Source organism: Herpailurus yagouaroundi, unplaced genomic scaffold (genome assembly GCF_014898765.1).
Source record: "Herpailurus yagouaroundi ecotype Mexico unplaced genomic scaffold, PumYag 216, whole genome shotgun sequence".
In the NCBI taxonomy this organism is placed as follows: domain Eukaryota; kingdom Metazoa; phylum Chordata; class Mammalia; order Carnivora; family Felidae; genus Herpailurus; species Herpailurus yagouaroundi.
The window spans coordinates 7,568,203-7,595,679 of NW_024412447.1; the positions used below are offsets into that span (position 1 = coordinate 7,568,203).

General features: G+C 50.6%; 2 protein-coding genes across 4 annotated transcripts; both read left to right on the forward strand.

The window, feature by feature from the left end:
• The first annotated feature begins 203 nt into the window (after nucleotides 1-203).
• On the forward strand, nucleotides 204-10,163 carry POP7 (POP7 ribonuclease P/MRP subunit). Of its 3 annotated transcripts, none has more exons than XM_040456011.1 (2): nucleotides 204-396; nucleotides 9,467-10,163. In XM_040456011.1, exon 2 carries the CDS (start codon nucleotides 9,477-9,479, stop codon nucleotides 9,897-9,899), a length of 423 nt encoding a protein of 140 aa, XP_040311945.1. In that variant the 5' UTR covers nucleotides 204-396; nucleotides 9,467-9,476; the 3' UTR covers nucleotides 9,900-10,163. The 3 variants fall into 3 exon arrangements, with proteins under 3 accessions (XP_040311945.1, XP_040311944.1, XP_040311943.1); XM_040456010.1 differs by lacking the exon at nucleotides 204-396 and adding an exon at nucleotides 477-497; XM_040456009.1 differs by lacking the exon at nucleotides 204-396 and adding an exon at nucleotides 9,041-9,229.
• Nucleotides 10,164-20,702: 10,539 nt separating this feature from the next.
• Nucleotides 20,703-22,412, forward strand: EPO (erythropoietin). Its single transcript, XM_040456012.1, is given in 5 exon segments — nucleotides 20,703-20,722; nucleotides 20,724-20,895; nucleotides 21,136-21,222; nucleotides 21,470-21,649; nucleotides 21,819-22,412. Coding segments are annotated over 5 exon segments (615 nt in total). The 3' UTR covers nucleotides 21,975-22,412.
• Nucleotides 22,413-27,477: the final 5,065 nt, after the last annotated feature.

Consider the following 27,477-nt stretch of genomic DNA (forward strand, 5'->3'; position numbering starts at 1 on the left):
CCCCCTCCGCGGCTCCGGTCCCCCGCGACCCGCACGGCCAGGCGCCCGCCCCGCGCGCCCTGCGAGGAGCCCCAAAGCCCGCCGCCCCGACCCCCCCCGACACGTGACCCGGGGCCTGGCTCATCACGTGACGCAGGGCCTGCAGCGGGCCGGGGTGGGGGTCCCCGGGGCGCTCCCCGGCTGCCCCGAGGCAAGTGACGCGTGACCGTCGCGACGGAGGCCGCCGCAGGTGGCATCGCAGGGCTCTGAGTTTCGCCAGTCGGCTTCCTCCGGGAAGCCCGCCTGGATTGCAGGAGACAACTTTTAATCCAGATGTGTGTTCACTCAGACGTTCTGGGATATATGAAATAAGTGAGGAACTAATCACTTGGAAACTGTCCGAGGCAGCACTGGCTGGTGAGACCTAGAGTTTCTATCTGGCGCCGCCACTGACTAGCTTCTAGACTTCGGGGGAAGCATTTGATACCTTCGGGCCTCGGTTTCTCGTTTGCAGTCAGGTATTATTGCAGTTCTCCGCCCCACCCCTGACCCTCACTCCACTTCCTTCCCGGAGTGCTGAAAGAATTAAAATAGGTGAATATGAAAGGCTGTGAAAAGAGAGAAATTACTATGCAAATGCGAGTAGTAGATTGACACCTCCTTTGTTTAAAAAAGGGGTTTCCCAGAATCCTTGAACTTTTCAGGATGAAAAAGTGTTCTGGTTTTTTCACCTTTTTTTTTTTTATTTTTTTTTTTTACAGTTATTCCAGAATGTATACTTTGCTTTCCAGCTTCCTATAATAGCTGTTACCAAACACAATGTAATTCTTAGGATATGGAGAAGTAAAGTCAGACTTAGAACTTGAGTCCCTTGTGTTGTGCCATAATGGAGCACAGACCTCAGGAGCTACCATAAGGCCCTTTGTTCCTGCACTGAGCATTCCCCAGGCTTCTGTGCACTTGTAGTTTTAGTGTCTGCTTTTTTCCGTTCCCTTGACTTTCTTGCAGTCAGGATTTCTTAGTGCTGCCAGTCTAGCTGCTTGCTCCCAGGCTGGAAAGTGGAATTATTTTAGAGCAAGGGCTCCCGTGTGGGTTTCATTCATTACTGCCTGTGGCCTTGGAAATAATCTCTTCCATCTCTGGATTGTGGGGTAAAGTACTTAACACAGTGCTTGGCACAGGGCAGGTACTCCACCGGTGTTTGCTGGTAGGGGCTTCTGGTTCCACAGGTCCACAATATTCTGATTGTTAACACTGTATAAAATGTATCAACAGAATCTAAGCTTGGGTGAGAACTTATTACCTAAAGTTCATCAGCTTTTTTATAACAGTTGTTTTTTCTTAACTCAAAAGCTGTTGTCCTTGCTTTTTGCTTGTTTTTTAACTTTTCTAGATTGTGTCCTGGGTGGTTGAAGTTCCCAGCAGCCTAATCTCGGAATGAGTAAAGCCTTGGCGTGTTTTGTTAATTAGCAACGTGAGATTGCAAATTTTGGTGGAGACATGGTACAAGGGAAAAGAGGGACCTCTGTCGACCGGTAGCTGTAGGGACTGTAGCTCTGTGGACTCAGCTGTGCTGAGCTGGAAGAAAGGCAGGATTCGGGGTGGGTTTAGGAAAAGTGGGGGTCAGCTTTATAGTAGCCGCAACCTAGGCTGATGGGAGAAGAGTAGATGGGTAAGAAGAAAAGCAGAACTTCAGCTGAATGCTTTGAATGCTGCCATAAAAATGTATTTGATCAGGGCACCAGGGTGGCTCAGTGGGTTAAGCATCGGATTCTTGATTTCAGCTAGGTTGTGATCTCATGCTTTGTGGGATCAAGCCCTGCGTTGGGCTCTGTGCTGACAATGTGGAGCCTTCTTGGGATTCTCTCTCTCTCTCTCTCTCTCTCTCTCTCTCTCTCTCTCAAAATAAGTAGCTTTTTAAAAAAAGTGTTTGATTATAGAGTAGCACCCACTAGATGCAGCCTGGCAAGGAGCACAGACTAGACTCCAGAGTCCAAGATTGGAGTGATCACCAAAGGTTCCTTGTGTTCCAACTTGTGACTGTAGCCAAGTAATCTCCTCCAGCTGTAAAGTTGGGGAAAACGCTCTGGCTGCTGCCGCTGAAGACATGGGAATTTGAATCTGTTAAGCACCCTCTTTTGAGAAAAGAAACTGAAATCAGAATTGTGTATCTCCCATACAGAATGAAAGAGAAAATTACAAAAAAATCACTTAGACCTAACATGTTTTTGTTTATTCAGGTGCTATGGTGTAAAATGCCTTGGTCTATGTTGTTTTAAATTGCTTTTGAAGTAAAGAAAGAGATTTGGCGAGATGATTAATCGAGATGAAAGGGAGGTGCCAGGTAAGTTTAAAGAGCCAAGTTCTGCCCTTTTTCCAAATGGCAGATTCCTCTGTAGTGATTACCTTCAATGAAATGCAAAAAAGATAAGGACCATCTTAATGTCACATCAGTTTCTTACGGTGCCTGGCCTCACCCACATAAATCATGAACCTTTATATGTATCTGGATGTCAGAGTTCAGAAACCACATTTTAGATCCCATGAAAAGACACATATCCTGAGTAATGGAGTGATCGTTCATAAACTGTTTATTGTTAATTGTCAGACAAAATGGGCCTCAAAATGAATTTATTGCATTCAGAATTATTTTCTGCCACGATCTAAGATTTTGTCTTAGCGTCTCAAGTTACGAATGACCTACTCGTTGCTGAACCCACTGGTCCATTATCTTTTTTTTTTTTTTTTTTTTTTGAGAGAGGGTGCAAGTGAGAGGGGGCAGAGAGAGAATCTCATGAGGGGCAGAGAGGGAAAAGGCACTAACCCAAAGCAGGGCTCGAACTCACGAATCGTGAGATCATGACCCAAGCCAAAGTCTGATGCTTAATGGATTGAGCCACCCAGGTACCCCCACTGGACCATTATCTTATGCGGCCTGTCAGCAGCATAGACACAGCTGATCACTCCCTCCTCCAGGAAATGCTTTCCTTCCATAATTTCCAGGACACCATACTCCCTGGTTTTTCTTCCTACCTCACCAGCTGCTCCTTCTGCATCTTTTGTGGTTCCTTCCTTCTTCCTTAACACAATGCTCAGTCTTTCCAGACCTATCCATTGTAATGGGAGGGACTGCACAGGCTATGAGCCCCAATGCTAGACATTCCTATCTCAGCTTAGCCACTGCTTCCTTTGGAAAACCTTGGATCTCCTCCAGGTCACATTGGCTGTTCTTTCTTCCTGGGGGCCCCACCGAACCCTGTACATGCTCCCCATTTAGCACTGGTCTCACCATTTTGTTCATCTTGTTTGTCTTCCACACGAAACTGTGAGCGGCTTAGCACAGAATTCTGGGATGTAACTTTATTCCAACAGCCTATCAAGTCTTGATCCACTTGTTACTGCTGAGAAGCTTGTTTGACCATTGACCCGTCGAAAGACACCTGGGTTATTTCCAGTTTGGAGCTGCTACAAATAAAGCGGCTATGGACATTGGTGAACAGGTTTTTATTTTTTATTTTATTTTTTAACATTTATTTATGTTTGAGACAGAGAGAGAGCATGAACAGGGGAGGGTCAGAGAAAGAGGGAGACACAGAATCTGAAACAGGCTCCAGGCTCTGAGCTGTCAGCACAGAGCCCGACGCGGGGCTCGAACCCACGGACCACGAGATCATGACCTGAGCCGAAGTCGGATGCTTAACCGACTGAGCCACCCAGGCGCCCCGGTGAACAGGTTTTTAAATGCCTTTGAGTGTTGTTGCTGGGTCATAGGCTAAGCATATATATGGTTCGTTTTATTTCTATTTTATTTTATTTTTTATTTTTAAAAATTTACTTATTTATGTTTAAAGCTTATTTATTTTTGAGAGAGAGAGAGAGAAGGGAGGGAAAGACAGAGAGAGAGAGAGAGAGAGAGAGAGAGAGAGAGAGAGAGAGAGAGAAAGAGACAGAATCCGAAGCAGGCTCCAGGCTTCGAGCTATCAGCACAGAGCCCGATGTGGGGCTCGAACTCACAGACTGTGAGATCATGACCTGAGCCATCCAGGTGACCAATCATAACCTGAGCTCAACCGACTGAGCCACCCAGGTGCCCCTGTATGGTTCGTTTTAGAAGAAACTGCCCAACTCTTTTGCAGAGTGGCTAGACCATTTCTCGTTCCCACAAGCAGTGTGTGAGACATCCAGTTTCCCTGCTTTCTTGTGAATACTTGGTTGGTAAGATTTTTTTCTTTTAGACGTTCTGATAGATGTGTGGTGGTGCCTCATCATGGTTTTAATTTGAGTTTCCTCAACGGTTAACAACTTTGTATATTTTATGTGCATATTTGCCACACTTACACCATCTTTACCTAAGCGTCAGTTCAAGACTTTTGCCCATTTTCTAATTGGATTGTTTGTTTTCTGACTCTTGAATTTAGAGAGTTTATTCTGGATACGAATCCTTTGTCTGAAATGTAATTGGCAAATATTTTCTCCCAGTCGATGGATGGCTTCTCTTTTCATTCTACTAACGTGATCTTTCACAGGGTTAATTTTTTAAAAATTTTTTAATGTTTTATTTATTTTTGTGAAAGAGAGAGAGAGAGAGAGTACAAGCAGGGGAGGGGCAGAAAGAGAGGGAGACACAGAATCCGAAGCAGGCTCCAGGCTCTGAGCTGTCAGCACAGAGCCCGACATGGGGCTCGAACTCACAGACCGCGAGATCATGACCTGAGCCGAAGTCGGACGCTCAACCGACTGAGCCACCCAGACGCCCCATTCTTTCTTTTTTTCTTTCTTTTTTTAATGTTTATTTATTTTTTAAAGAGAGAGAGAGAGAGCACGCGAGACAGCGAGCATGGGGGAAGGGCAGAGATGGAGGGAGACAGAGGATCCATACCAGGCTCTGGGCTCTCAGCGCAGAGCCCAATGTGGGGCTCCCATTCTTGAACCGTGAGATCATGACCTGGGCTGAAATCGTTAGTCGGACACTTAACTGACTGAGCCACCCAGGTGCCCCAAGGTTCAATTCTTTATTCTTTTCTCCTTCAACTGCTTTTGCACCTTTGTCTGGCTGTATTTGTGAGAATCAGTTTCTGGATTCTCTATTCCATCTTTTAAAAATGTCTTTTAGGTTTATTCACTTATTTTGAGAGAGAGAGAGAGCAAGCGGGGTAGGGGCAGAGAGAGAGGGGGGAAAGAGAATCCCAAGCAGGCTCCACACTGTCAGCACAGAGCCTGATGCGGGCCCAAGCTCACAAACTGTGAGAGCATGACCTGGGCTGACATCATTAGTCGGGCGCTTAACCAACTGAGCCACCCAGGCGACCCTCTAGTCCATCTTATTGATTTGTGTGTCTATCCCTTGGCAGATACTACACTGTCTTGATACTGTAGTAAGTCTTAAAATAAGGTATTGTGATTCCAACTCTTTCAAAATTGCTTTACCTTGCTTTGCCCTTCCGTGTTAACTTTACAGTGAAGTTGGTTAGATCTACAAAATTCTTGCTGGGATTTTCATAGGAATTGCCTTAAACCTAGAGTTCAGTTTGGAGAGAATTGATATCTTTACTATGTTCAGTGTTCTAATACATGGACATCTATTAATTTAGATCTTTGAGTTCTTCATCAGGATTTTGTAGTTTTTAGCATACATATTCTTTGCATGTTTTGTCAGACTTATACCTAAATATTTCCCCCTCCTTCTACTTCCCTCACTCCTGATCCCCCTCTCTCTGGATTGTAATGGTACTGTTTTAAATTTCAGTTTCCAATAGTCATGTATGTTACCTGCAAATAGAGAATTTTATTTCTTCCTTTCCAATCTTTTCTTTGCTTTTTTACACTGTATCCTTTTCTTGCCTTATTGCACTGGGTGGGACTTCAATAGTGAGGATGGTTAGAGAAGACATCCTTGCCTTGTTCCTGATTTTAAGAGAAAACTGTCTTACATCTGTCTTATGTCATTAAATATGGTTGTAGCCATCTGTAGAGTTTCTGTAGATGCTCATTAACAAGTTGAGGAAGTTCCTTCTGTTCTTTTATGATTTTTATTTTTAAAGTAATCTCTACACCCAATGTGGGGCTGGAACTCACAACCCTGAAATCAGGAGTCCTCACTCCACCAACTGAGCCAGCCAGGTGGCTCCCTTCTATTCTTTTTTTGCTGACAGTTTTTCTCATAAATGGATACTAAATTATGTTAAATGTTTTTTTCTGCATTGACTGATATGATCATATACATTTTCTTCTTTAGCCTGGTAAATGGTAGTGATTGATTTTCTATTTTTTGAGCCAGTCTGGCATCTTTGGAGTAAATTCTACTTGGTCATGGCTTATCATTCTTTTTATATACTGCTGGATTCAGTTTGCTAGAATTTTGTTGAGGATTTTTTCACCTTTTTTCATGAGAAATATTGGTCCGTAGTTTTCTTTGTATAATCTTTGGTTTTGGCCTCATAAAATTAGTTAGAAAGTGTTCCTTCCTCTTCTGTAGAGAAGAGATTATGTAGAATTTGGTAGAATTCACCAGGGAAACCATGTGGACCTAGATGTTTCTTTTTCTAAAGGTTTTTTAAAACTATGAATGTAGTTACTTCAGTAGCCACAGGACTATTCAGATGATCTATTTCATCTCCTGTAAGTTCCGTAGGTTGTGGTTTTCTAGGAAATTGGTCCATTTCATCTAAGTTGTTGAATTTGTGTATAGCGAGTTGTTTGTACAAGGATACCCTGTTTTACTGCACTTTTTACAAACTGGAGGTTTGTGGCAACCCTGTCTCTTGGCACCACTTTTCCAACAGCATTTGCTTAAGCCTGGGTCTGTGGGTCATTTTGGTAATTCTCATATTTCAAACTTCATTATATTTGTTATGGTCTGTAATCGTGATCACAACTCACTGAAAGCTGATGATGGTTAGCATTTTTCAGCAGTAAAGTATTTTTTAATGTTTATTTATTTATTTTTGAGAGAGAGAGAGAGAGAGAGAGAGAGAGAGAGAGAGAGAGAGAGACAGAGGGCAGGGGAGGGACAGAGAGAGAGAGGGAGGGAGAGAATCCCAAGCAGGCTCTGTGTTATGAGCACAGAGCCCGACTTGGGACTCAAACTCACCAACCATGAGATCGTGACCTGTGCCAAAGTTGGACACTTAAACGACTGAGCCACCCAGGTGCCCCATCAATAAAATATTTTTATGTTTTCAACAAAGTATTTTTAAATTAAGATACATGCTTTTTTAAAAAAGATATAATGCCATTGCAAACTTAATAGACTACTTAACAGACTATGATGTAAATATAACTTTTATATGTACTGGGAAACCAAAAAATTTATTTGACTCACTTTACTGTGATATTCACTTTACTGCAGTGGTCTGGAACTGAACCCACAATATCTCCAAGGCATGCCTGTATTATTCTCTAAGTATCTTTTGCATATGAGGCTATCTTTAGTGCTATCCCTACTTTCATTTCTAGTAATCATAATTTGATTTTTTTTTTTTTTAAGATTTTATCTCCAAGTAATCTCTACACCGAACCTGGGGCTCAGACTTACAACCCCATGATCAAGAGTTGCATGCATGTTCTACTGACTGAGCCAGCCAGGCACCAGTTTTCCTTCTCTGGTTCTGACTTGTCAGTCTTGCTACATGCTTATCAACTTTATCGATCTTTTCAGAGAACTAGCTTTTCTTTTGAGTTTCTTTATTGTTTTTGTGTTCAGTTTGATTTTTATTCTTTTATTATTTCCTCACTTCTTTTTCCTTTGGCTTTATTTGGCTCATTTTCTAGTTCCTTGAAGTGGAAGCTTAGATTACGTTTCCATTCTTTTCAAAATACCATTCAGTGTTTCCAGAATACTCCTTGGTTCCTTGAAAAACAGTTTATCCATCAAAACTCAGCTCAGATGTCACTTTTGAGGCAGAATAGCCTTTCCTCCTCACGCCACATAAACCCCCAAACTTGTGATTAATGAAAATCTGAAACTAAAGGGAGAACTACAGGATTTAAATGATGCTGGGAGAAAAGTTCTCAAGAACCTGACCCCTTTCCAACCTGCAGTCAAATGGGGTCATAAAAATGCCAACTCACATGCGTAGGCTTAAGTTTACAAGGTTATTTTGGGTTTCCTAGTGGCAGAACACGAATTATCATCCGTATTTAAGTGTTGGGGCAACTCAAGCAGAGAACAGCTCTAGGTTCCCAATGCAAGTCTAACTCCTTTTTGAAGAGAACTCTCCAAAAAACGATACCAATCTGGGCAGAGGAAACCCCTCCCAACTGCCATCGGGAGCCAGGAACCCGCAGGCGCTGCCTCGCCCTGCCCACCAGGGGGTGCACGTCCCTGCTGGGGGCGGGAGTGGGGGTGGACAGAGGACGATGAACTGGCGGGCAAAGGTTGAGAGGTGTGGGTCGGTCAGCATGCTCCGGGGGAGCCGTGAAGGCTGGGCCTACGTCTCGTAGCTTGGGTCTCCAAGGGCTGACTTTGGGGTCAGCCCTTGCAAGTGATAGGGGAAAGGGACAGGTCCCCGTGATCTACTGGGGAGTCCAGAGGTGGCTTTTTCTGCCCGGGGCCCGACCTCGTCACTCAATCCCCTACTCAAGTCTCTGGGCAGCAGGGGCCTTGGGCAGGGGAGTCAGTTCTGCCAACTCTGCCGCGCCTCCTCTGACCAGAGAAACCGCGATGAACGCGGGAGTCCAGACTTGCCTTCAATCCCCTTCAGGTTCTCTTGAACTCGCAGCCCTTTTTTTGGTCTTTGGCAGTCCCCTACCCCAAATCCTCCACGTCCTTAGAACAGCCTCCTGTCTCCCCTCTAAGATCCCGTTCGTGGGCCAGGAACTTGGACTGGCCTAGGAAAGCTGACTCTCCCGGGATTTGACTTAATACATGCCCCCCGCATCCGCGCTCAGCTTGCGTGGCGTACACATGGTAGAGCCCGTCTCTCAGATCTCTCGCGTTACTTAAACACGTCCCGCGGTTGCGCGAGCGCCCGAAGGGGCGGGGAGAACGGAGGCCGGGAAAGCGATTCGTGGATCACGCGGGCCGGGCCTCGGGGGGCGGGGCGCGCGTGCGCACTTGGCAGCCCTTTCAGGAGCCGGGAGCCGCCAGGGTGCCTGCGATCTCGCGATCCTGTTACGCGCGGCTTTCCTTCTCGTCCTAGGGCTTGTGGGTCGCGGGCCGCGCCCTCAGCCCGGGCGGGTCGACGCAAACTTGAGTGGTTCGGCCGGGAGTGGGCCGCGTGCTTGGGGAGAGCACTGTGGACTGGAGAGTGTAGGCGCGGGGGAAGGGGGCTGTGGAGGGACCTGAGGGTGGGGGAGATGCCCTGGATGAATAGGAACTGGGGGTGAGGGAGACACGCAAGTCCGAAGTGAGTGGGAGGGGACTGAGGCTGGAAGGGAAGAGGGGCGTTGAGTGCGCCCCCTCCTGTCTGCACCCTCTGGGCTAGAAACGGGGTAGGGAAGAAAGCGAAGTCGCTTGTCACCTCTCTGATCTCCCTCCCCGCGTCAGGGCGCACAGCATGGCGGAAAATCGAGAGCCCCGCGGGGCCGTCGAGGCTGAGCTGGACCCGGTGGAGTATACCCTTCGGAAGCGGCTCCCCCACCGCCTGCCCCGGAGACCCAATGACATTTACGTCAACATGAAGACTGACTTTAAAGCCCAGCTGGCCCGCTGCCAAAAGCTTCTGGACGGAGGGGCTCGGGGTCAGAACTCCTGCAGTGAAATCTACATTCATGGCTTGGGCCTGGCCATCAACCGTGCCATCAACATTGCTCTACAGCTACAGGCGGGCAGCTTCGGGTCCTTGCAGGTGGCTGCCAATACCTCCACCGTGGAGCTCGTCGATGAGCTGGAACCAGAGACTGATACCCGAGAGCCGCTGACCCGCATCCGCAACAACTCGGCCATCCACATCCGTGTTTTCAGGGTTACACCCAAGTAATCCAAATGAGGACAGCGTTGCCCACCTACCCCCAGGTAGCTAGGTTCAGATGTGGCTCTCCTTGTACTGAATGTGGCCATGGACCTCCTACCAGAGCCACGTAAGAGAAATCCTGTTTCCCTTACAGCCCAGAGGACTCTGAACTGAGGGAAAGAGTATTGTCTCTTGTTGGGCCCAAGCCGTGGGTCTTACCGTCTTTGTGGTCTGTAAGCTTTGTCATCGACAATAAAAAATATCAAGCTGTGTTAGTGTGCAGCTACCCCACTGCGGCTGGCTCTCCCCTGTGTAAATTCTGTGTGTGCCTGGAAAGGGAGAGTAGGAAACTTTGCAAGTATTTAGGTACAGGAGGGGACCCCAGGTGTTTTCTGCCTTTACAGAGAGCGTAGATAGTATTACAGACTGTGTAAGAAAACAGACTGTAGTGCAATGCAAAAACCGGAGAATCCCAGTGTTTGCTTTAACATTTTGTGTACTCTCAGAGGAAGGCCGAGGGATGAGGTGTTCCATCTTGCCTGCTTAAAGTGCAGCAGGATGGTTGTGTACTCAAGAAGCATCGGGCTTTCTGGTGGTGGTTCCCGAGACAGGAAAGGTGAGAATTTAAGGATGAAGGGAGCAAACAAAAACCGTGGGCCTTCCCTGTGTCAGACTCTATGATAGGGACTGTTTCATTTGATTCCCAGTCCTGCGGGGCCCAGGTGGTTCCAAGCAGTTGTGGTCCAGAGCCCTTTAGACCCTTCTCGACGGGCTGCTCCAGTGGGAAAGGAGAGCTTCCTCCCTGAATTACTGGGCACACAGGTAATCAGTGATTTTTGTTTGGGTGTTTGTAAGAGGATCTGATTTCTCATGCTTATCAAGCTGGAGTCACTGAAGGCAACGTTTATCAAAGTGGGTGGTGATCCATTTGTGGGTCTTGAAATCAATTCACTGGGTCGGAGCCATTTAGAAAGTTTTTTTTTTTTTCTTTTTCTATTTTTTTTTCAACGTTTTTATTTATTTATTTATTTTTGGGACAGAGAGAGACAGAGCATGAAAGGGGGAGGGGCAGAGAGAGAGGGAGACACAGAATCGGAAACAGGCTCCAGGCTCTGAGCCATCAGCCCAGAGCCCGACGCGGGGCTCGAACTCCCGGACCGCGAGATCGTGACCTGGCTGAAGTCGGACGCTTAACCGACTGCGCCACCCAGGCGCCCCTTTTTTTTTTTAATTTTTTTTTTCAACGATTTTTCATTTATTTTTTTTGTTCTTTTTCTATTAAAAAAAGCCACTGAACCGGTGTTTTGTTAGTGCCTTTCCAGTTAGGGGTAGGTGTAGAGTTACACATGTGCTACTTATGATATAAATTGTGTTGGTTTTTTTTTTTTAATTTTTTTTTTCAACGTTTTTTATTTATTTTTGGGACAGAGAGAGACAGAGCATGAACGGGGGAGGGGCAGAGAGAGAGGGAGACACAGAATCGGAAACAGGCTCCAGGCTCCGAGCCATCAGCCCAGAGCCCGATGCGGGGCTTGAACTCACGGACCGCGAGATCGTGACCTGGCTGAAGTCGGAGGCTTAACCGACTGCGCCACCCAGGCGCCCCAATTGTGTTTTTTACCATAGATCAAAGTCACAAGAGTTGGAAAGCCTCTGACTTAAAAGTAACAGAGGTTTTACTCTAATTTGCCTGAAGGCGGTTTGGTTTGGGGTTCTGAAAATAAGGCTTCTCATTTCTCAAAAACCCTCCCTCTGGCCTGGATATTCCTGTTGAGGGACTTTGATGCCAGGTGATTGACTGCCAGCAACTCGGGCAAGCGGACTCCTTACCAGACCAGTGCTTCATTCCAACAAACGTGCTGAGTGCCTACTGTGAGCCAAAGCCTGGGTTGGGCCCTGGGATACAAAATCAGTACAAAAACCCCTGCCTTCAAGGAGCTCCTCATTTAACTGGGAAGGTAGATACACAAATTTGTGAATGAGTGAGAAGGTGAGTTATGTACGATGTAAGGGTAGCCATGAGTTGGGAATGTAGAGAATGAAATGGCTAGCTTCCTGCTGGAGTCTAAAATGGTTTCACTGTTGACTTGGGTATTGAAGGATGAATAGGAGTTTGCCAGGCAAAAGAGAGGAGAGGACAGACATCTCTGGCAGGGGGGGTCAGCATGCACAAAGGGGAGTCACGAATAGGCAGCGTGTACTGTGGGACTCGGTGGCTAGAAAGCAGGGGGCACTGGGGAGACTTAAGGGAGACAAGACCAGAGACATTTCTTTCAGGTCCCCCACCCCCACCCCACTCCATAGCCACCCACCTTGTCCCCCTATCAGCCTTGACTGCAAGGCTCCCTTGCCCTGGAGCCCCCCCAGGAGCAGAATAGAGAGCTTGCTGGAACTATGTGTCTCTCTGCACGTATGTGTTCTCATCTCTCTGTGCTCCTGGCCCAGGCCCAGCTGAGGTGGTGGCAAGCAGCCCTTTTGCATTTGGTTTGTTTTGGCAGCTACCTCTCCCAGCCTATTTGTTGTTTCTACTCCAAGTCCTCTCACTGCTTGCCAATGGGGCTTCCCTCAGTGGCAGGTCTGCAGAAACAGCTCCTAGACATTGCTGCTGAAGGAAGAGCGGGTCCTGGAGCGTGCCCTTTAGTGTGTGGGGAGGTAGGGGGCGTGGGGGAGGCTCCTGCATCTGCTAGAGTCCATGCACCGTGGGCAGGGCAGGGCAGGGCACTCCAGATCCCTCCTGTAGGGAGGCCAACCAAGACCTCTCTTCCGCTTCCTTCTGTTGACTGAAGCATCTTCCATCAGAGTTTGGGAAAAGGGAAGGGGGTGGGGCAGAAGGTGTTTCCCAATGGGGTTCCCCTCCCTTCTTTTTACTCAACAGCTGCAGAGACCACCATGCATTCAAAATGACCTCTTACTTCAAAAGCAGATCCCCAGAGGCCAGAATTGAAATGCCTTATTTTGGAGGAGGGTGTAGACATTTGCTCATCACCCATAGCATTATTGAGCAGTCACCAGTTGCAGGGATCTGTTAAGCATCCCGCCTCCCAGAGAGGGTGAAACTGGTCCTGTAAAGTCAATAGGGAGTGAGACAGATTTAAAAAGGCAAATAATTGGCATAGTGCTGGGAGCCGTCCCTGGCATTTAGTACAGGCTCCACAAGTCAGAAAAGTTACTATTGTTAATGTGAGCCATTTTGCAAAGAAATGGTTTTGGGCCTCTCTGTGGGCATAGGGAGGGGGGTGGAAAGGGGATTTGTGTGTTTGATTTACAAGGCCGGGTTACTAGTTCTGTTGGCTTTTACATTTGTGGCTTGCCTGGCAGAGAAGAAGACAGGCCCTAAGGACACATGAACTGGTTTGGACTGGGTGATGATCCTCCTGGGGAGGTCCTCATACTCAGTCTGGGCTGAGTGCAGGGTGCTTGGTCAGGAGTTGGGGGAAGAATGGCGTGTTCCTTAAACCCACAAACCTCTAGAGAAGGTGGTTGAAAAGTCTGTGATGAATGTAGTTTCTCAGGGAGCAGAGGTCCAATTGCACCAGGGTTTGGGGTGAGGCAAAGGTGATCCCACAAAGAAAGATGCCTGGATATGACCACTTAAGGCTCTGCCTTAATGGTCCATCTTTTTGTTAAAAAATTTTAATGTTTTTTTTATTTATTCTTGAGAGAGAGAGAGAGAGAGAGAGAGACAGAGCATGAGTGGGGGAGGGGGAATAGAGAGAGGGAGACAGAATCTGAAGCAGGCTCCAGACTCCGAGCTGTCAGCACAGAGCCTAACGCGGGGCTCAAACTCACGACCTGAGCCAAAGCCAGACGCTTAACAGATTGAGCCACCCGGGCGCCCCTTAATGGTGTCATCTTTGACTTGAATGTTGAAGGATGACTAGAAGTTTGTCCGGCAAAAGAAATGCCATAATGGCATTATGGGTGCTTTTTAACTCCTATGTTTTGGTTTAGCCATATTTTCTAATTTTCAGTGATCACGTATCATTTTTGTAATAAGAGAACATTAATTGTTTACAAAGCATGTTCCTTTGTTCTGTTCTCTAGGTGGGGTCATCAGGGGAGTTAGTGATCATACTGGTAAGATAACCTCAAGGAGAAGAAGTGATTTCATTGCCTGATCCAGTAACTAATAAATATCTAATGACTACATGGATGGATGTATAGAAGGACAGCTTGCTGTCCACTTTATAACAAGCCTCCGCTCTCTTGAGAAACATCAAATATCTTGCCACTGGAAGTCTGCAAGCAGAGGGTGGGCCTTCACTTTCATGGGAACTCCTAGGTCCTTTCCGGTTCAGAGTCAATGAATTTTGTTGGCTGCAAGAAAAATATACTTTCCCGAAAGTACTAAACTTATTTGCTGGCTCCTGAAATAAGACAGAAGCAGACAGGCTCCCTTGTATACAGATCAGGGGATGCCTATGGGGTCGAGCAACAGGTTCTTGATATTTGTTGGTTCTCAGTGAACCGTGAACAGCTTGGGAGAATATCTGCTATATTTGGATGTGCAGGAGTATGTCTAAGTTTTCTATAAACTTCCCTTGAAGTCTCGGCCTATAGTCTTCTAAGTAGAAAGCGCCTATAATACTGCCCAGTAGAGGTCATACCAAATCCTCAAAAAGTCCCCGAGCCGCACGTCAACAAAATGAAATGTCAGTACTCACAACCGAGCGCCTGCAAAGGCCTCACACGGGAGAAAAAAACTACTCGTGTTGACATTGCCAGTCATGTTTTGCTTCAGTTAGGATTTTCTAGTCTTATTTTTGGACAGGAACATTACTCTGGTCAACTTAGCAGCTCTGTCTTCTGATTACAGGTTGGGAGATTACAGGTTGCTTAGGAATATTCAGCAATACTAGTGAGCTACAGATCCTAGGATTCGTCGGACGCTTTCCACAGAAACCGAACCGGGGTCGTTCTGGAGCTTGAGGTGGAGGCATTGGTGCCCTGGGAGCCCACCTTCAAGGACTCAAACATTTGGGGGATTCAGGAGACAAGTGTTCAAGAAAGGTGGCCCATCATGTTTCAGGGCTTGTCTAGGGTGAGCCCAAAGGCCTCATTCAGTTCAAGATCCTTAGGGTTTCTCTGGGTCCCCCTAGGAGGAGACCCACACCGACAGGGCAAGGAATCCCCGGCTGACCCATTTGAGACATGTCTTGGTATCTGCCTCTTAACCCACCTGCAACTCCCACAGTGACTCCGTTTCACTCGGTTGTGTTCAGGGGTAAGTTTCTCCAAGTGCCATCAGTATACACACCCAAAGATACCTCCATCCACAACCCACTATTCTCCATTCTCACGACGTCTTCTGGTGAATTGCTTGGCATAGCAGACACAACACCAGACACGAGGTGCCCTGAGCCTGTGCCCAGCGCCCCAGAGCGAACAGTGGAGGAAGTCTGGAGAATATGCTGGAGATTTGGTCTCTAGGCCTCCCAAGTGAGGACAAGTAGGAGGGACAATAAAGCAGTAGTAACAGCCGGCACTTATTGATTACCCTGCTCGAGGTGTTACATAATCTCACGAGAGCTCTGGCAAGCAATCGCTATCATTTTCGCCATCCGTAGGCTCAGAGGTACAGTCACCAGTCCGAGTGGGCTGCTGGTAAGTGGCAGATCAGGCCACTAATCCGGGCTCCCTTGTTTCCAGGACAACCCCTGGAAGCCACTGGGCCACAGAGCTGCTAGTTGAGAGCAGAAACCTGGATGTCTGGTTCTACTGGCTATTTTATGGCCAAGAAAGCAACCCTTGCCTCAGTTTCCTCAAACTGACTTCAGACAGGACTTTCTCTGGTTCTCCAGCAGGGATCTGTTCTCCAGCATCCTTGCTCCCTTCCCAGCTCCCTAAGGGCCAGGAAGCCCTCCCCACCGCACCCTCCACAGTCCCTGGCCACCTCACTTCCCAGCACAGAACGTCTTCTGGGCCACTGGTTGAACTCTCCAGCCGAGCTGAGAAGCCACTGCTTGCAAAGAGGGTGGAAGAGAAGCCCGGAGGCCCCCCTCTTCGTCCCCAACACGACTCCAGGCAGCTGGGGCTTCCTGCTGCCTTGGGGTCTGGGGCAGTTCAGGGGAACCGTAAATTTGCTTCTCCTTGGACTTTCAGTCTGGATTGGCTGCCAGGAAGGCTCCATGGAACAGAGCCTGCCTCCACCCCCGCCATCCTCCTTGTCACCCCGTCCATTTTCAGATCCTGCCTCAGTGGCTGCTGCTCAGGAAGTGGATGTAGGCCTCACGGGCCCCTGCAATCCCAGAGCTAGGTCGTCCAGGCTGGCTCCAGCAAGCACTCGGAGGGTGAGTGGCTCGCCTCCCCACTCTAGGTCTCCCATTCTCTCGCAGAGGTGTCTGGAGTGGAGGGATTGCCTAATACCAGCCAGACTTAACCGTAAAGAGGCAACATGCTGGGTGCCCGGGGGGTACCAAAGTGAGCCAGACCTGCCATACACTGTCCTTTGCTCTTTTTGATGATCAAGTCACCCGTGCTGCATGACTCCAGGGAGTACCATTCCCAGCAAGTCTGTGAGTGGCACCCTCTGGAGTTGTACAGTGCTCAATCCTGAAAGCTGTGCATGTTGGCCCAGCCAGTAAGAGGCCTAAGCCACATCCATAAATGATAGCATTACAGAGGAAGGGGACAGTTTCCTGCTGGGGGATCAGGGAAGGCTTCATAGAGGAGCTTAAGGTTTGGGCTTGGGCTTTGAAGCACGATGTGGGGAGAGAGAGTGTGAGAAGGTGATCCAGGTGGAAAGCACAGAGTGAGCAAAAGGCAGGAAGCATCTGAGTTCATGTGATGGCAGGAGTAGGAATGAGCAAAGTAGGAAAATAGGCTGGAAAGGTAGACACAGGGCAGAACACAGGCAGTCTTAGTTCTGAGGCAACTGGGAGCCATAGCAGGCTCCTGCTCAGGGGAGTGACACAGAAGAGGCTGTTCAATGGGAAAGCTAGTGGGGACTGACCGCAGAGGTTGGGGAGGAGACCCTCTGCAGTGGTCAGCGCCATGCTAGGAGAGCACAGGGAGGCAGATGAAGGGGGCCCTGGCAGGGGGCAGTGGGCATTGCAGGGGGGGAGCCCCGGGAAGCTTCCTGTTTTCTCTCTGCTCTTCAGGGTCCCCTGATGTCATGGGCAGATAGCTGGACCCTGCTGGGCAGTAGCCAAGAGCATTTGGGTTGAAGTTGGCCCCCGAAGCACCCTCTGCCCTCTAGTAGGATTACCTCAGCTCAGGGGTTGGGTGTGGGGTGGACCAAGATCCTCTCCTGCACCTTCTCTCCCAAGCTGCCATCAGAGGGCTCTCTCCAAAAGCCCTAGAGGATGAGCCAGCACCGCCCCTGTCCAGCAGGCCCCAACACCTGGCCCATCTCCCCTCCTTTCTTGAAGGCAGGGGTGTAGGCACCTCCAACAAGTTGCTACGAAGGAAGCAGCAGGTCCCATAGCCCGAAATCCTCCTCTCCTCCCTTTCCTCAGGCAGTGTCTACCACCCCCCCCCCATCTGTCCCTGGCCCCCTCTCCATGGTCAGGTCAGGGCAGTGACGCAGGAGTCGGGGGAATGAAGAGCAGAGGCTGGGGAGGGGCGAGGGGTCGGGACAGAACGCATGTGTGGACGTGTGTGGACGTGAGCGTGCGTGTGCTTGTCCCACAGCTGGGATTTAGGAGGGAAGCAGAACCGGGCTCTGAGGGCCAGGCGGGGCTGGGAGGCTGCCTGGGTGCTGAGAGGGAAATTGGCACCAGGGGCATAGCAGGGTGTGCAGACTGGGAGCCAGTACAGCAGGGTTGAGGAGGGACCCCAGAACAGGCTGGAGGTGAGTGGAGGGCAGAGGGGCAGGATCTGAGCAAGTTAGACCCTCATTCCTTCCCACTGGAAGCAGGCCAGCCTCTGCTTCCCCACCTCTCCTGGTCACCATTCTGAGCCCCTCTTTGATCTTGCTCTCTCCCCACTTTATGGTTCCCTCCCTCACCTCCATGGGACTTTATTCATGTCACCCTCTCAGCAAGGCTCTCCTGACTGCCCATCTAAAATTGCAGCCTCCCTGGTCACTCCTGGTCACTTCCATGTCTGTTCTCCTTGGTCCTTATTGCCACTGGAGAGCCTCTTTTTTTTTTCTTTCTTTTTTTAAGTTTTATTTATTTTGAAAGAGAGAGAGTGCATGCACACATGCAATACGGGGGAGGCAGAGAGGGACTCACAAGCAGGCTCCGTGATACCAGCGCAGAGCCCAACACAGGGCTCAAACCCACCAACCGCGAGATTATGGCCGTAGCCGAAATCAAGAGCCAGATGCTCAACCAACCGAGCCACCCAGGTGCCCCGGAGATCCCCATGTTTGTGTTTGTCATCTGCCTTGCTGCTGGAATGTCAGCTCCCCCAAGGCAGGCGTTCTTGTCTGTTTCATTCACTGCTCTATCCCCAGGTCCCTGGCCACAATTAGGTACTCATATATATTTCTTAGAGGAATAGTCATTTCTTGAATGAATGAATGAATGAATGAATGTTTCCCATTCTTTTCTTTTCTTTTTAAATGTTTTATTTATTTTTGAGACAGAGCATGAGCAGGGCAGAGAGAGAAGGAAACACAGAATCTGGAGCAGGCTCCAGGCTCTGAGCTGTCAGCACAGAGCCCGACGCGGGGCTTGAACTCACAAACTGCAAGATCATGACCTGAGCCGAAGTCGGACGCTTAACCGACTGAGCCACCCAGGCGCCCCTTTCCCATTCTTTTCAAACAAAATCCAAATTCTTTAGAGTGGCATGCAAGGCCCTTCCCAACTTGACCCCTCCCAAACCAGCCCTCTGGCCTTGTGTCCACCTTTCCCTTCCACACCCTCCCCCCTGACATGCCTGACCATCCCGGATCTTCCTTCTCCCCTGCTGTACTAGCCTCTTCCCCCACCTCACATCTCTTCCCATGGAAATCCTACCCACCCTTCGAGGCTGAGCTCAAGTCACCTCCTGCATCAAATCTTCCATGATTCCCCCAGCTTACAGTGAGCTCTGCCTCTTTCAAACTTTTCCACCTAGGCTCCACACACTCCAGTCCTCACACACTGCCCTGTGTACCCATCTTATCTCTATGGTAAGCTACAAACTCCAGGAAGCAGGAGCAAGGTCTCAAACACATCTTTTTGTCTTGCAAAAGTCAGCTGACTTGACAAAAGAAGGCACCGATGGCTTGAATGAGATATCTTTAGTATCACAGAACTGGTAAGGATGTGAAGGAATATATATAACCATCTGTATTTGTAGGACTTTGGGACTGGGACTTTCATCAGCCCCATTTGATAGGTCAGGGCACTGAGGCTCAGGACTGAGACCTCTTTCCAAGGTTTGAGAGACCAGCCAGCCTTGGACTCCTGCTCTAGACAGCTTGCCCAGATGCTTCCTAGAAGCCCCAAAGGCTGAGCTGCAAATCTGAAGAGCCATCATTCTGGGGGATAGCTCTATTTCAGAGTTCTTAAGAATTCTGCCACGCAGACTAACCTATATCACAGGTCAGAGACAAAAACAACAAAAAGGATGTCAAAGGGCATGGCCTGTCCTGCACAACATACCAGGTGCCCGAAAGTTCCATTTCTGGGTTTTCAGAGTCCTGGAAAGTGATGAGTGGGGAGAGAAGACCCCCAGATTTCTTGCTTCGTGTGCCCCCATAAAATTCCAGACCACGAACAAATGCTGGCTTCTAGAAGTAGCGGGATTGTGAGAGGAAGGCAACTCGCCTCTGCCAGCACCTTCCCGGCCTCCAGACCCAGCTGCCTCGCAGGAACCGGCACCCCCAGCTCTGAACCCCCCCACCTTGGCCCGAGAACGGGACGCCCCACTCTCCCACCCCCCGGGAGCGTCGGGGGCCCCCAGCCTTTCCCAGAATGGCACCCCTCCCGCGGGTGCGCACCCAGCGGCACCTCCCAGAACCCGGGCTCGGACGCGCAGACCGGTGCCCCGCTCCGCGCCTGCGGCCGCTGTGCTCCCGCCCCGGCGAACCCCCGACCCAGGCGTCCTGCCCCGGTCTGACCCCTCTGGCCCCTACCTCCGGCGACCCCTCACGCACACAGCCTGCCCCCCACCCCCACACACGCACGCACACATGCTGATAACAGCCCCGACCCCCGGCCGAGCCGCAGTCCCCGGGCCAACCCCGACCGGTCGCCGCGCGCCAGTCCTCGCGGACCGTGGCCAGCAGTCCTGCGCTCGCTGTGCGCGACCCCGGCTCGGCGGCCCCCGGACGGCGGCCCCTTCCTTCAGGGCGTGAGGCCGGCCCTGCCCCGCCGCGCTTCCCGGGATGAGGGCTCCCGGCAAGGGCGCCGGCCGAGCCCCTGGTCGCTGAGGGGCCGGGGGAGGCGCGGAGATGGGGTCGTGCGGTGAGTACCCGCCGGCTGGAGGAGCCCCCGCCCGCCTGGGCCCCTGTTTGAGCAGGAATTTACCGCTGGGGCTAGTGGCCCCGAGGTGGCCGGGTTCAAGGACCGACAACTTGCCAAGGACCCCGGAAGGGCAAGGGGGGTGGGGCAGCCTCCACGTGCCGGCAGGGCTCCCGGAGCCGCCGGGAAAAGGTGAAATCTGACCCGGGCACGGGGACGCGGTTTGCGGGTTCGGGGAGGAAAGGGGCGGCTCCGTGCGTGGGGAGGAAGCTGATACCTGGGTCTTGGAGCAATCCCCGGGATCTGCGAGAGGGGAAGCCTCTGTCACACCGGGATTGAAGTTTGCCCGGGAGAAGGGGATGCCGGTAGTTTGGGGGGTGGGGTGTGCTCACCGCGGCGGCGGCGGGGATTGAATGAAGGCCAAGGAGGCAGAACCCGAGCGCTGGGAAGGTTCGGGGTGGGAGCGACAAGCTGGGGGCAGAGGAACGGGATGTGTGAACCTGCTCCTCCAAACACACTCAGCCTGGCACTCTTTTCTAGAATGTCCTGCCCTGCTGCTTCTGCTATCTTTGCTGCTGCTTCCCCTGGGCCTCCCAGTCCTGGGCGCCCCCCCTCGCCTCATCTGTGACAGCCGAGTCCTGGAGAGGTACATTCTGGAGGCCAGGGAGGCCGAAAATGTCACGGTGAGGCCCCCTCCACAAAACATTCCACAGAACTCACTCTCAGGAGTCCTGGGGGGGGGGGATCCTCCAAGATCCAGGAAGCTGAGCCCCTTCCTGGCCCTTGGTTCAGGGAGGTGGGAAGCCAGAACCCCCAGTAACAATGATAAAAGTGGTACCCCCAATGCATACCTGGAAGCTAGGTAAGGGGCAATGGTGGAGGGGAGCCCTCGGGGAGCCTGACTCGGGGGTCGTGCATTTCAGATGGGCTGTGCTGAAGGCTGCAGCTTCAGTGAGAATATCACTGTCCCAGACACCAAGGTCAACTTCTATACCTGGAAGAGGATGGACGTGAGTTTATGTTTTCCTTCTTCTTGGGGAGTCTCATTTTGGGAACCTGTTGGGGTGGGAGGGAGAATGATAGAAGGAGGTGAGGGCTGAATGCAGTATGTCCATTCAATTGTTCCTTTCTTCATTCATTCATTCATTCATTCAACAAAACTGATTCCATGCCTTCATTTGCTCAGCTTGGTGCTTGGGGTTGCTGAGACGGAGGGGCTGGCTTGGGCTGCTGACTCCAAGTGTCCACTCCCTTTAGGTCGGGCAGCAGGCTGTAGAAGTCTGGCAGGGCCTCGCCCTGCTCTCAGAAGCCATCCTGCGGGGCCAGGCCTTGCTGGCCAACTCCTCCCAGCCATCTGAGACCCTGCAGCTGCAGGTGGATAAAGCCGTCAGCAGCCTGCGTAGCCTCACCTCCCTGCTTCGGGCACTGGGAGCCCAGGTGCGTGGGGAGGGGGGGGGCTCACTTCTCTCTGCCCTTTCTATAAAATGGGAGAAGGAGCCCTGCCAAGAAATACTGAGGCTCTCATCCCCCTTCCGATCCTAGCCTGAATCCCATCTCCCTCCAGGGGCCCCGGCACTGCGGTAACCTTCTGTTCTCTCCTTGGCAGAAGGAAGCCACCTCCCTTCCAGAGGCAACCTCTGCTGCTCCACTCCGAACATTCACTGTCGATACTTTGTGCAAACTTTTCCGAATCTACTCCAACTTCCTGCGGGGAAAGCTGACGCTGTACACAGGGGAGGCCTGCCGAAGAGGAGACAGGTGACCAGGTGCTCCCACCCCGGGCATGTCCACCACCTCACTTACCACCACTGCCTGTGCCACGCCCTCTGCACCACCACTCCTGACCCCTGTCGGGGGTGATCAGCTCAGCACCAGCCTGTCCCACGGACACTCCACGGCCAGTGGTGACATCGCAAGGGCCAGAGGAACTGTCCAGAGCGCAACTCAGATCTAAGGATGTCACAGGGCCAGCCTGAGGCCCCGAAGCAGGAGGAATTTGCAGGAAATCAGCTTAAACTTGGGGATGGAGCCTTGCTGGGGAGAAACCGAAACTCATCTTGGTGCCCTGCCGAACCGTGATGCCGGGACAAGGTGGAGGGCCGATACCTCTTCGTGCACCCATCAGGCAGGGATAGGAGGGACCGGAGAATTTAGGTGGCGAGCCATGAATTCTCCAGGTCTCATGGGCACTCCCATGATAGTAAGAGCCCGCCGGACGAAGGGTGGTGGGAGCCAGGGAGATGGGATGGGGGCTGGCCCCTGGCTCTCAGTGGGTCCACATCTTGTGTATTTTTCAATCCCACCGGCAAGAACTGAAACCACAACATGGCTCTTGGCTTTTCTGTTTTCCCCTGGAGCGCCCCACTTCCCTGGCCCTGCTCCCACCCTGGCAGCAGGCAGCAGTCCTGGGAAACTAGAGCTGGAGGGGGTCAGGCCCTACGTGCTGCCTCGCATGGCCTGTCTGACCTCTTGACCCCACTGGGCCTGAGGCCACAAGCTCTGCCCACGCTGGTCAATAAGGTGGCTCCATTCAAGGCTATTCCTCAGTAGGCAGCTGGCAACTCTCTTTAGTGAGTTACAGCCGCCATCAAGGAAACAGGAGCCAGGAGGAAGAGTCCCTTTGGTGGCTGGGGACAGCTCCCAGTCCTGTATACTAGACCCTAATTATTTCTCACTTCTTCTCTGTGGTGCCTTTGGCTAAAACCACATTCCCAGTATCCGCCTTTGCCACCTCTAAATCCCGCTGCCCTCTTTCCTTGCCGGGGATGGTCACTATTAATGCTCTACCCTGTAACTCACAGAAGGAGCCACCTTCCCCGACAAGGGTCTCACTGAGCATGGCTCTTCCAGGTGGTTCCCTTACTCGACTTCATTTGATTCCTTGCACAACTCTATGAGAAAGTGTCCACTGTCATTCCCATTGAACAGATGAAGAAATAAAGTCACTGCCAAGGTCAAGACAACAGGAACCCCCAATTCCCCCAGCACTGACCCCTTCCCTCTTCTGCTTGTTTCTTCCACAGAATCCCTACCTGCTCCCTGCTTCCCCGGGATATGGGACACAGAACAAACAGCCTCCACTCTCCATCCCTACGTCTAATTTTACTCATTACTCTGACAATCAACTTCAAATTCCTTCCCAGACATAATGCTTCCGCTGTAAAGTACCGCCCAGGAGAGACCAGTGCAGACAGCAAAAGATGACACAAAACTGCATCAGGATCCAGATCCCGGCCATTAACATATATGGGAGGATCAGTCTCTCTGTTTCTATAACAAAACAGAGAAGTCAGGCTGCACCCCTGAAAATATGCAAAAGAGAGAGAAGTTTTGCAATCTGCAGCAGGAAAAATTAGGGGTAGGTTGCAGGATTGGAGGGTATTTGTGAAGTATAGGAGCGTGATGAGGGCAGGGGTGGGAGGAATCCACAGAGGGGTGGATCCAAAGGAGAATTTTCACCTGGCCAATCCAGCTCCTGGGGTACAGTGCCCTCTTCAGGCCCCACTAGGAAATGCTAAACAAATTGGCCTGCAAAAGAACCCTTAAGGCTCCGATCTTGGCACATTTCAATAGAAGTTTGCAGGGGCGCCTGGGTGGCTCAGACGGTTGAGCGTCCGACTTCGGCTCAGTTCACCATCTCATGGTCCGTGAGTTCGAGCCCCGCGTCGGGCTCTGGGCTGATGGCTCAGAGCCTGGAGCCTGCTTCCGATTCTGTGTCTCCCTCTCTCTCTGGCCCTCCCCCCTTCATGCTCTGTCTCTGTCTCAAAAATAAATAAACGTTAAAAAAAATTTTTTTTAAAAAGAAGTTTGTATTGCGGTTTCCACAGAAGGCATCATCTGGTTCTCACCCCACTGCTGTGAATCAGGAAGGGACGAATCTGTCTTTCTTTCTGGCAGAACTGAAGTCAAGAGGGTTGTCCTGAAATCCAAGGAATGCAGCTAATAATGGCAGCTGGGACCTGAACACAAGGTTGAGGACTCAACCCCTAAGCACATCTTAGCCTGATGTGGTACCTAGCTAGTTAAGGGACCCCAACTATATGACCTGGGCCAGTATGTTAAAACATTCAAAACATATGGGGTGCCTGAGTGGCTCAGTTGGTTAAGTATCTGACGTTGGCTCAGGTCTTGATCTCATGGCTCGTGAGTTCAAGGCTTGCATTGGGCTCTGTGCTGACAGCTTGGAGCCTGGAGCTTCCTTCAAATTCTGTGTCTCTTTCTCCTTTTCTCTCTCTGCCCCTCCCCCACTAGCACTCTGTCTGCCTGTCTGTCTCTCTCTCTCAAAAATAAAAAAACTTAAAAAAAAAACCCACATAACTCATTTATTCCACACTTAACGGAGTACCTACTGGGTGCCAGCTTCTGTGCTGAGTGCTTAGAAAAACATGAAATGATCATCTGTGCCACTCACAGCCCAGGTGTCCTCTGAGAAAGCAGGCATTCCCCACTGGAGACAAAAAGACAGGAGCTCATAAACGTGGACAGAGCCGGCTTTGTAGGTCACTGTATGGACAGGCCCCGATGGGAAGGACCTGGTGAAGGCTCAAGTCCCTGCGAAGCAACATAGATACCCAAGGAGGGAGGGTGTCTCCAGATTCCAGATATTTTTCAGGCACAGGCAGGAAGTGTGAACTCTCTTCTGTACTATTATGATGATGATTCACAACTTATTAAACTCTGGCACCGGCATGACCTGCTGTGACTCTCACCACCAATCCACGAAACAGGAGGACCTTCAGTATCATCCCCGTTTGTCGGATGGGGAGAATAAAACTTAAGTCCCACCAGGTAAAAGACAGCCAGCCAGCTCCTCTGACTTCCTGGCAGGACAGGAGCCAGCACAGCCTAGTTCTGAGTCAGCGGGTTACATAATTGTTTAATGGCACTGCCTTGTGTTTGTAGAGTGCTTTGCGATTTACAAGGTGCTTTCTCGGGGCATTTTCTTATTTGCTCTCCTAAACGAGAGAGGAAGGCAGAGACGGTAGAGGATCTCCATTTTGCAGAGGAAGAAACCAAGGTTCAGAGAGATTACGGGCCGTGCCCAGGCCGTAAGACACTGAGAGGAAGATAAGGACCAGGATCCAGGTTCTCTGACCCTGGTTCCCTCTTCTGCCCCAAGCGGGGACCACAGGGAAAGGAGCGTAGAGGGAGTAGCTGGAGGAGAGGGAGCACTTCTGGGTCAGTGAGGATTTAGGCCCATCCATCTCTCACTATCAACTCCTCCCTGCTCCATCCCCTGCCTGGGGTTCCTCCTTCCTCCCTAGATGGGCAGAAGTTACCTCCCACCCTTCCCAGACCCAAGTCTCCAGCACTGGAGGCCAACTCAGTCGCCTCCAGCAGCCGGAGACCCCACCTTGACTGCCACCTATTGGCCCAAACCTTCTCCCTGGGCCTGAGCATCAGGCTGACCAAATGCACCTGCCTGACCCCAGCTCACAGGTCACCTAAGATGTTCCTGGAACTGCTCAGAATCCTCTTCTCACCAAAGAAGACAAGTGTTGCTGGAGTTGAGTTGGCAACATTAGACATTGCAACCTGAGCTGAATGTTAACTACGTTTTTTGGGGTTTTTTTTTCCCTAGCTGGTCAAGGTTAATTCAGCTAAAATTCCATCATAAAACTGTGACATTATGAAAGATTACTGGCAACAGAAAAGCAGGCAGGAGTATGGTTTCCCAACTTATATGAGTCATGCCCAAAAGTCCATGAACTCTCTCTTCTTGATTTTTAAAAATTGATTAGGAAAAAAATTACATGACCCACACACAATTCCTGCTTTAAAACAAAACAAAATAAAACAAAATTTAGCCGTGCTAGTCTCTCCATCTTACAGAAGCACACACTAAGGACCAGAGAGGGTGAGTAAAGTGTCCAAGGAAACACAGTGAAGCCAAAACCAGCTTTACTTCTCTGGAGTGGTTCCCAGGGTTTCTACATGCCAGGGTCTCTCACACCTATCCCTGCAGCTGCTAGGCTGGTCAAGCCACAAGCCCTCTGGGTCCTTGTGCACTCATGACTCCCCAAAATGCAGAGCCCGGGGGCTCCCTCCCACATCGCCGGCCCTTCCTGTCCTGACTTGTGAACCAACCCCCACCCCCGGACAGGTTGGAAGCTGAGATTGTCCAGCTCTGTGGCGCCAAAGAGAGGTCAGCAAAAGCAGCCCTCGGAGGACTTATTGCCCAACCAGGAGGGGCTGTGGATCAATTGACTTCTGTTACTCTTCCCCGGGTTAACCATTTCCTGGCGCTGTCCCTCTCTTGACTGCTCTCCTAACCTGGTATGCAGAAAGGGTAGATCAGGGTTTGGGCTGGGCATCCATTACATCCCCCACTTTGATGAAAAGGGGCAGAGGATTGCTCTCTCCCCAGATCGGACCCCTACACAGTCCCTTTGGGTTCATGTGGGCAGGAATCCCCAGGACTGCTAAGGGGGTTAGGACTTCCCTCTTCGATGTACCCCTGGGCATAGATTTTTTTTTTTAAGTTTTTTACAGTTTGTTTATTTTGAGAGAGAGAGAGAGAGAGAGAGAGAGCGAGAACACGCTCATGAGTGGGGTAGGGGCAGAGAGAGAGGGAGAGAGAATCCCAAGCAGGCTCCTTGCTGTCCACACAGAACCCAACGTGTGGCTCAATCCCACAACCATGAAATCATGACCTGAGCTGAAACCAAGAGTCAGATGCTCTACCAACTGAGCCACGCCGGGCATAGATTTGATGATAGGGAATGGGGGGCTGCCAAGGTGAAGGGAGTGAAACTGAAGGTTTTTAGAAACACCTGGGTGTGGTAGGATATGGGAAGTCTGGACAGGAGAGGCCAGCTCGCTGCTGACCAGCCCTCCAGCCTAGATACGGCTCCGTATGTGCGGTGGGAGTCAACAGCCTTTTCAAAAGGGTCAAAACCACCCTTCCGCTGCAGTCTTATGTAGGATTGCCATTTATGAAACAGGTCAAAGCAGAGCTGCTCTGGCTGGGGTGGGGGTGGGGGTGGGGGTGGGGCCCTGACCTCCTCTGGATGCTCCCAACACAACTGTGGGAGTCTGCAGGCCACACTGTGGGGACCGCCGGAGCCATGCTCTTGGGCCGGACAATGGACTTCATTTCCGAAGAGCTCAGTTTCAACACATGGAAAACGAGGACAATAGTTGTGCAATGAAGAGGACACGAGGTGCGGTTAGATTAGCCCACAAGCACCGCTGTTCCTGGCTCCTGGAAAGTTCTCCCCACTCCTGCTGTCTCGATGTTACTGTCCAGCTGCACCACCATCCCT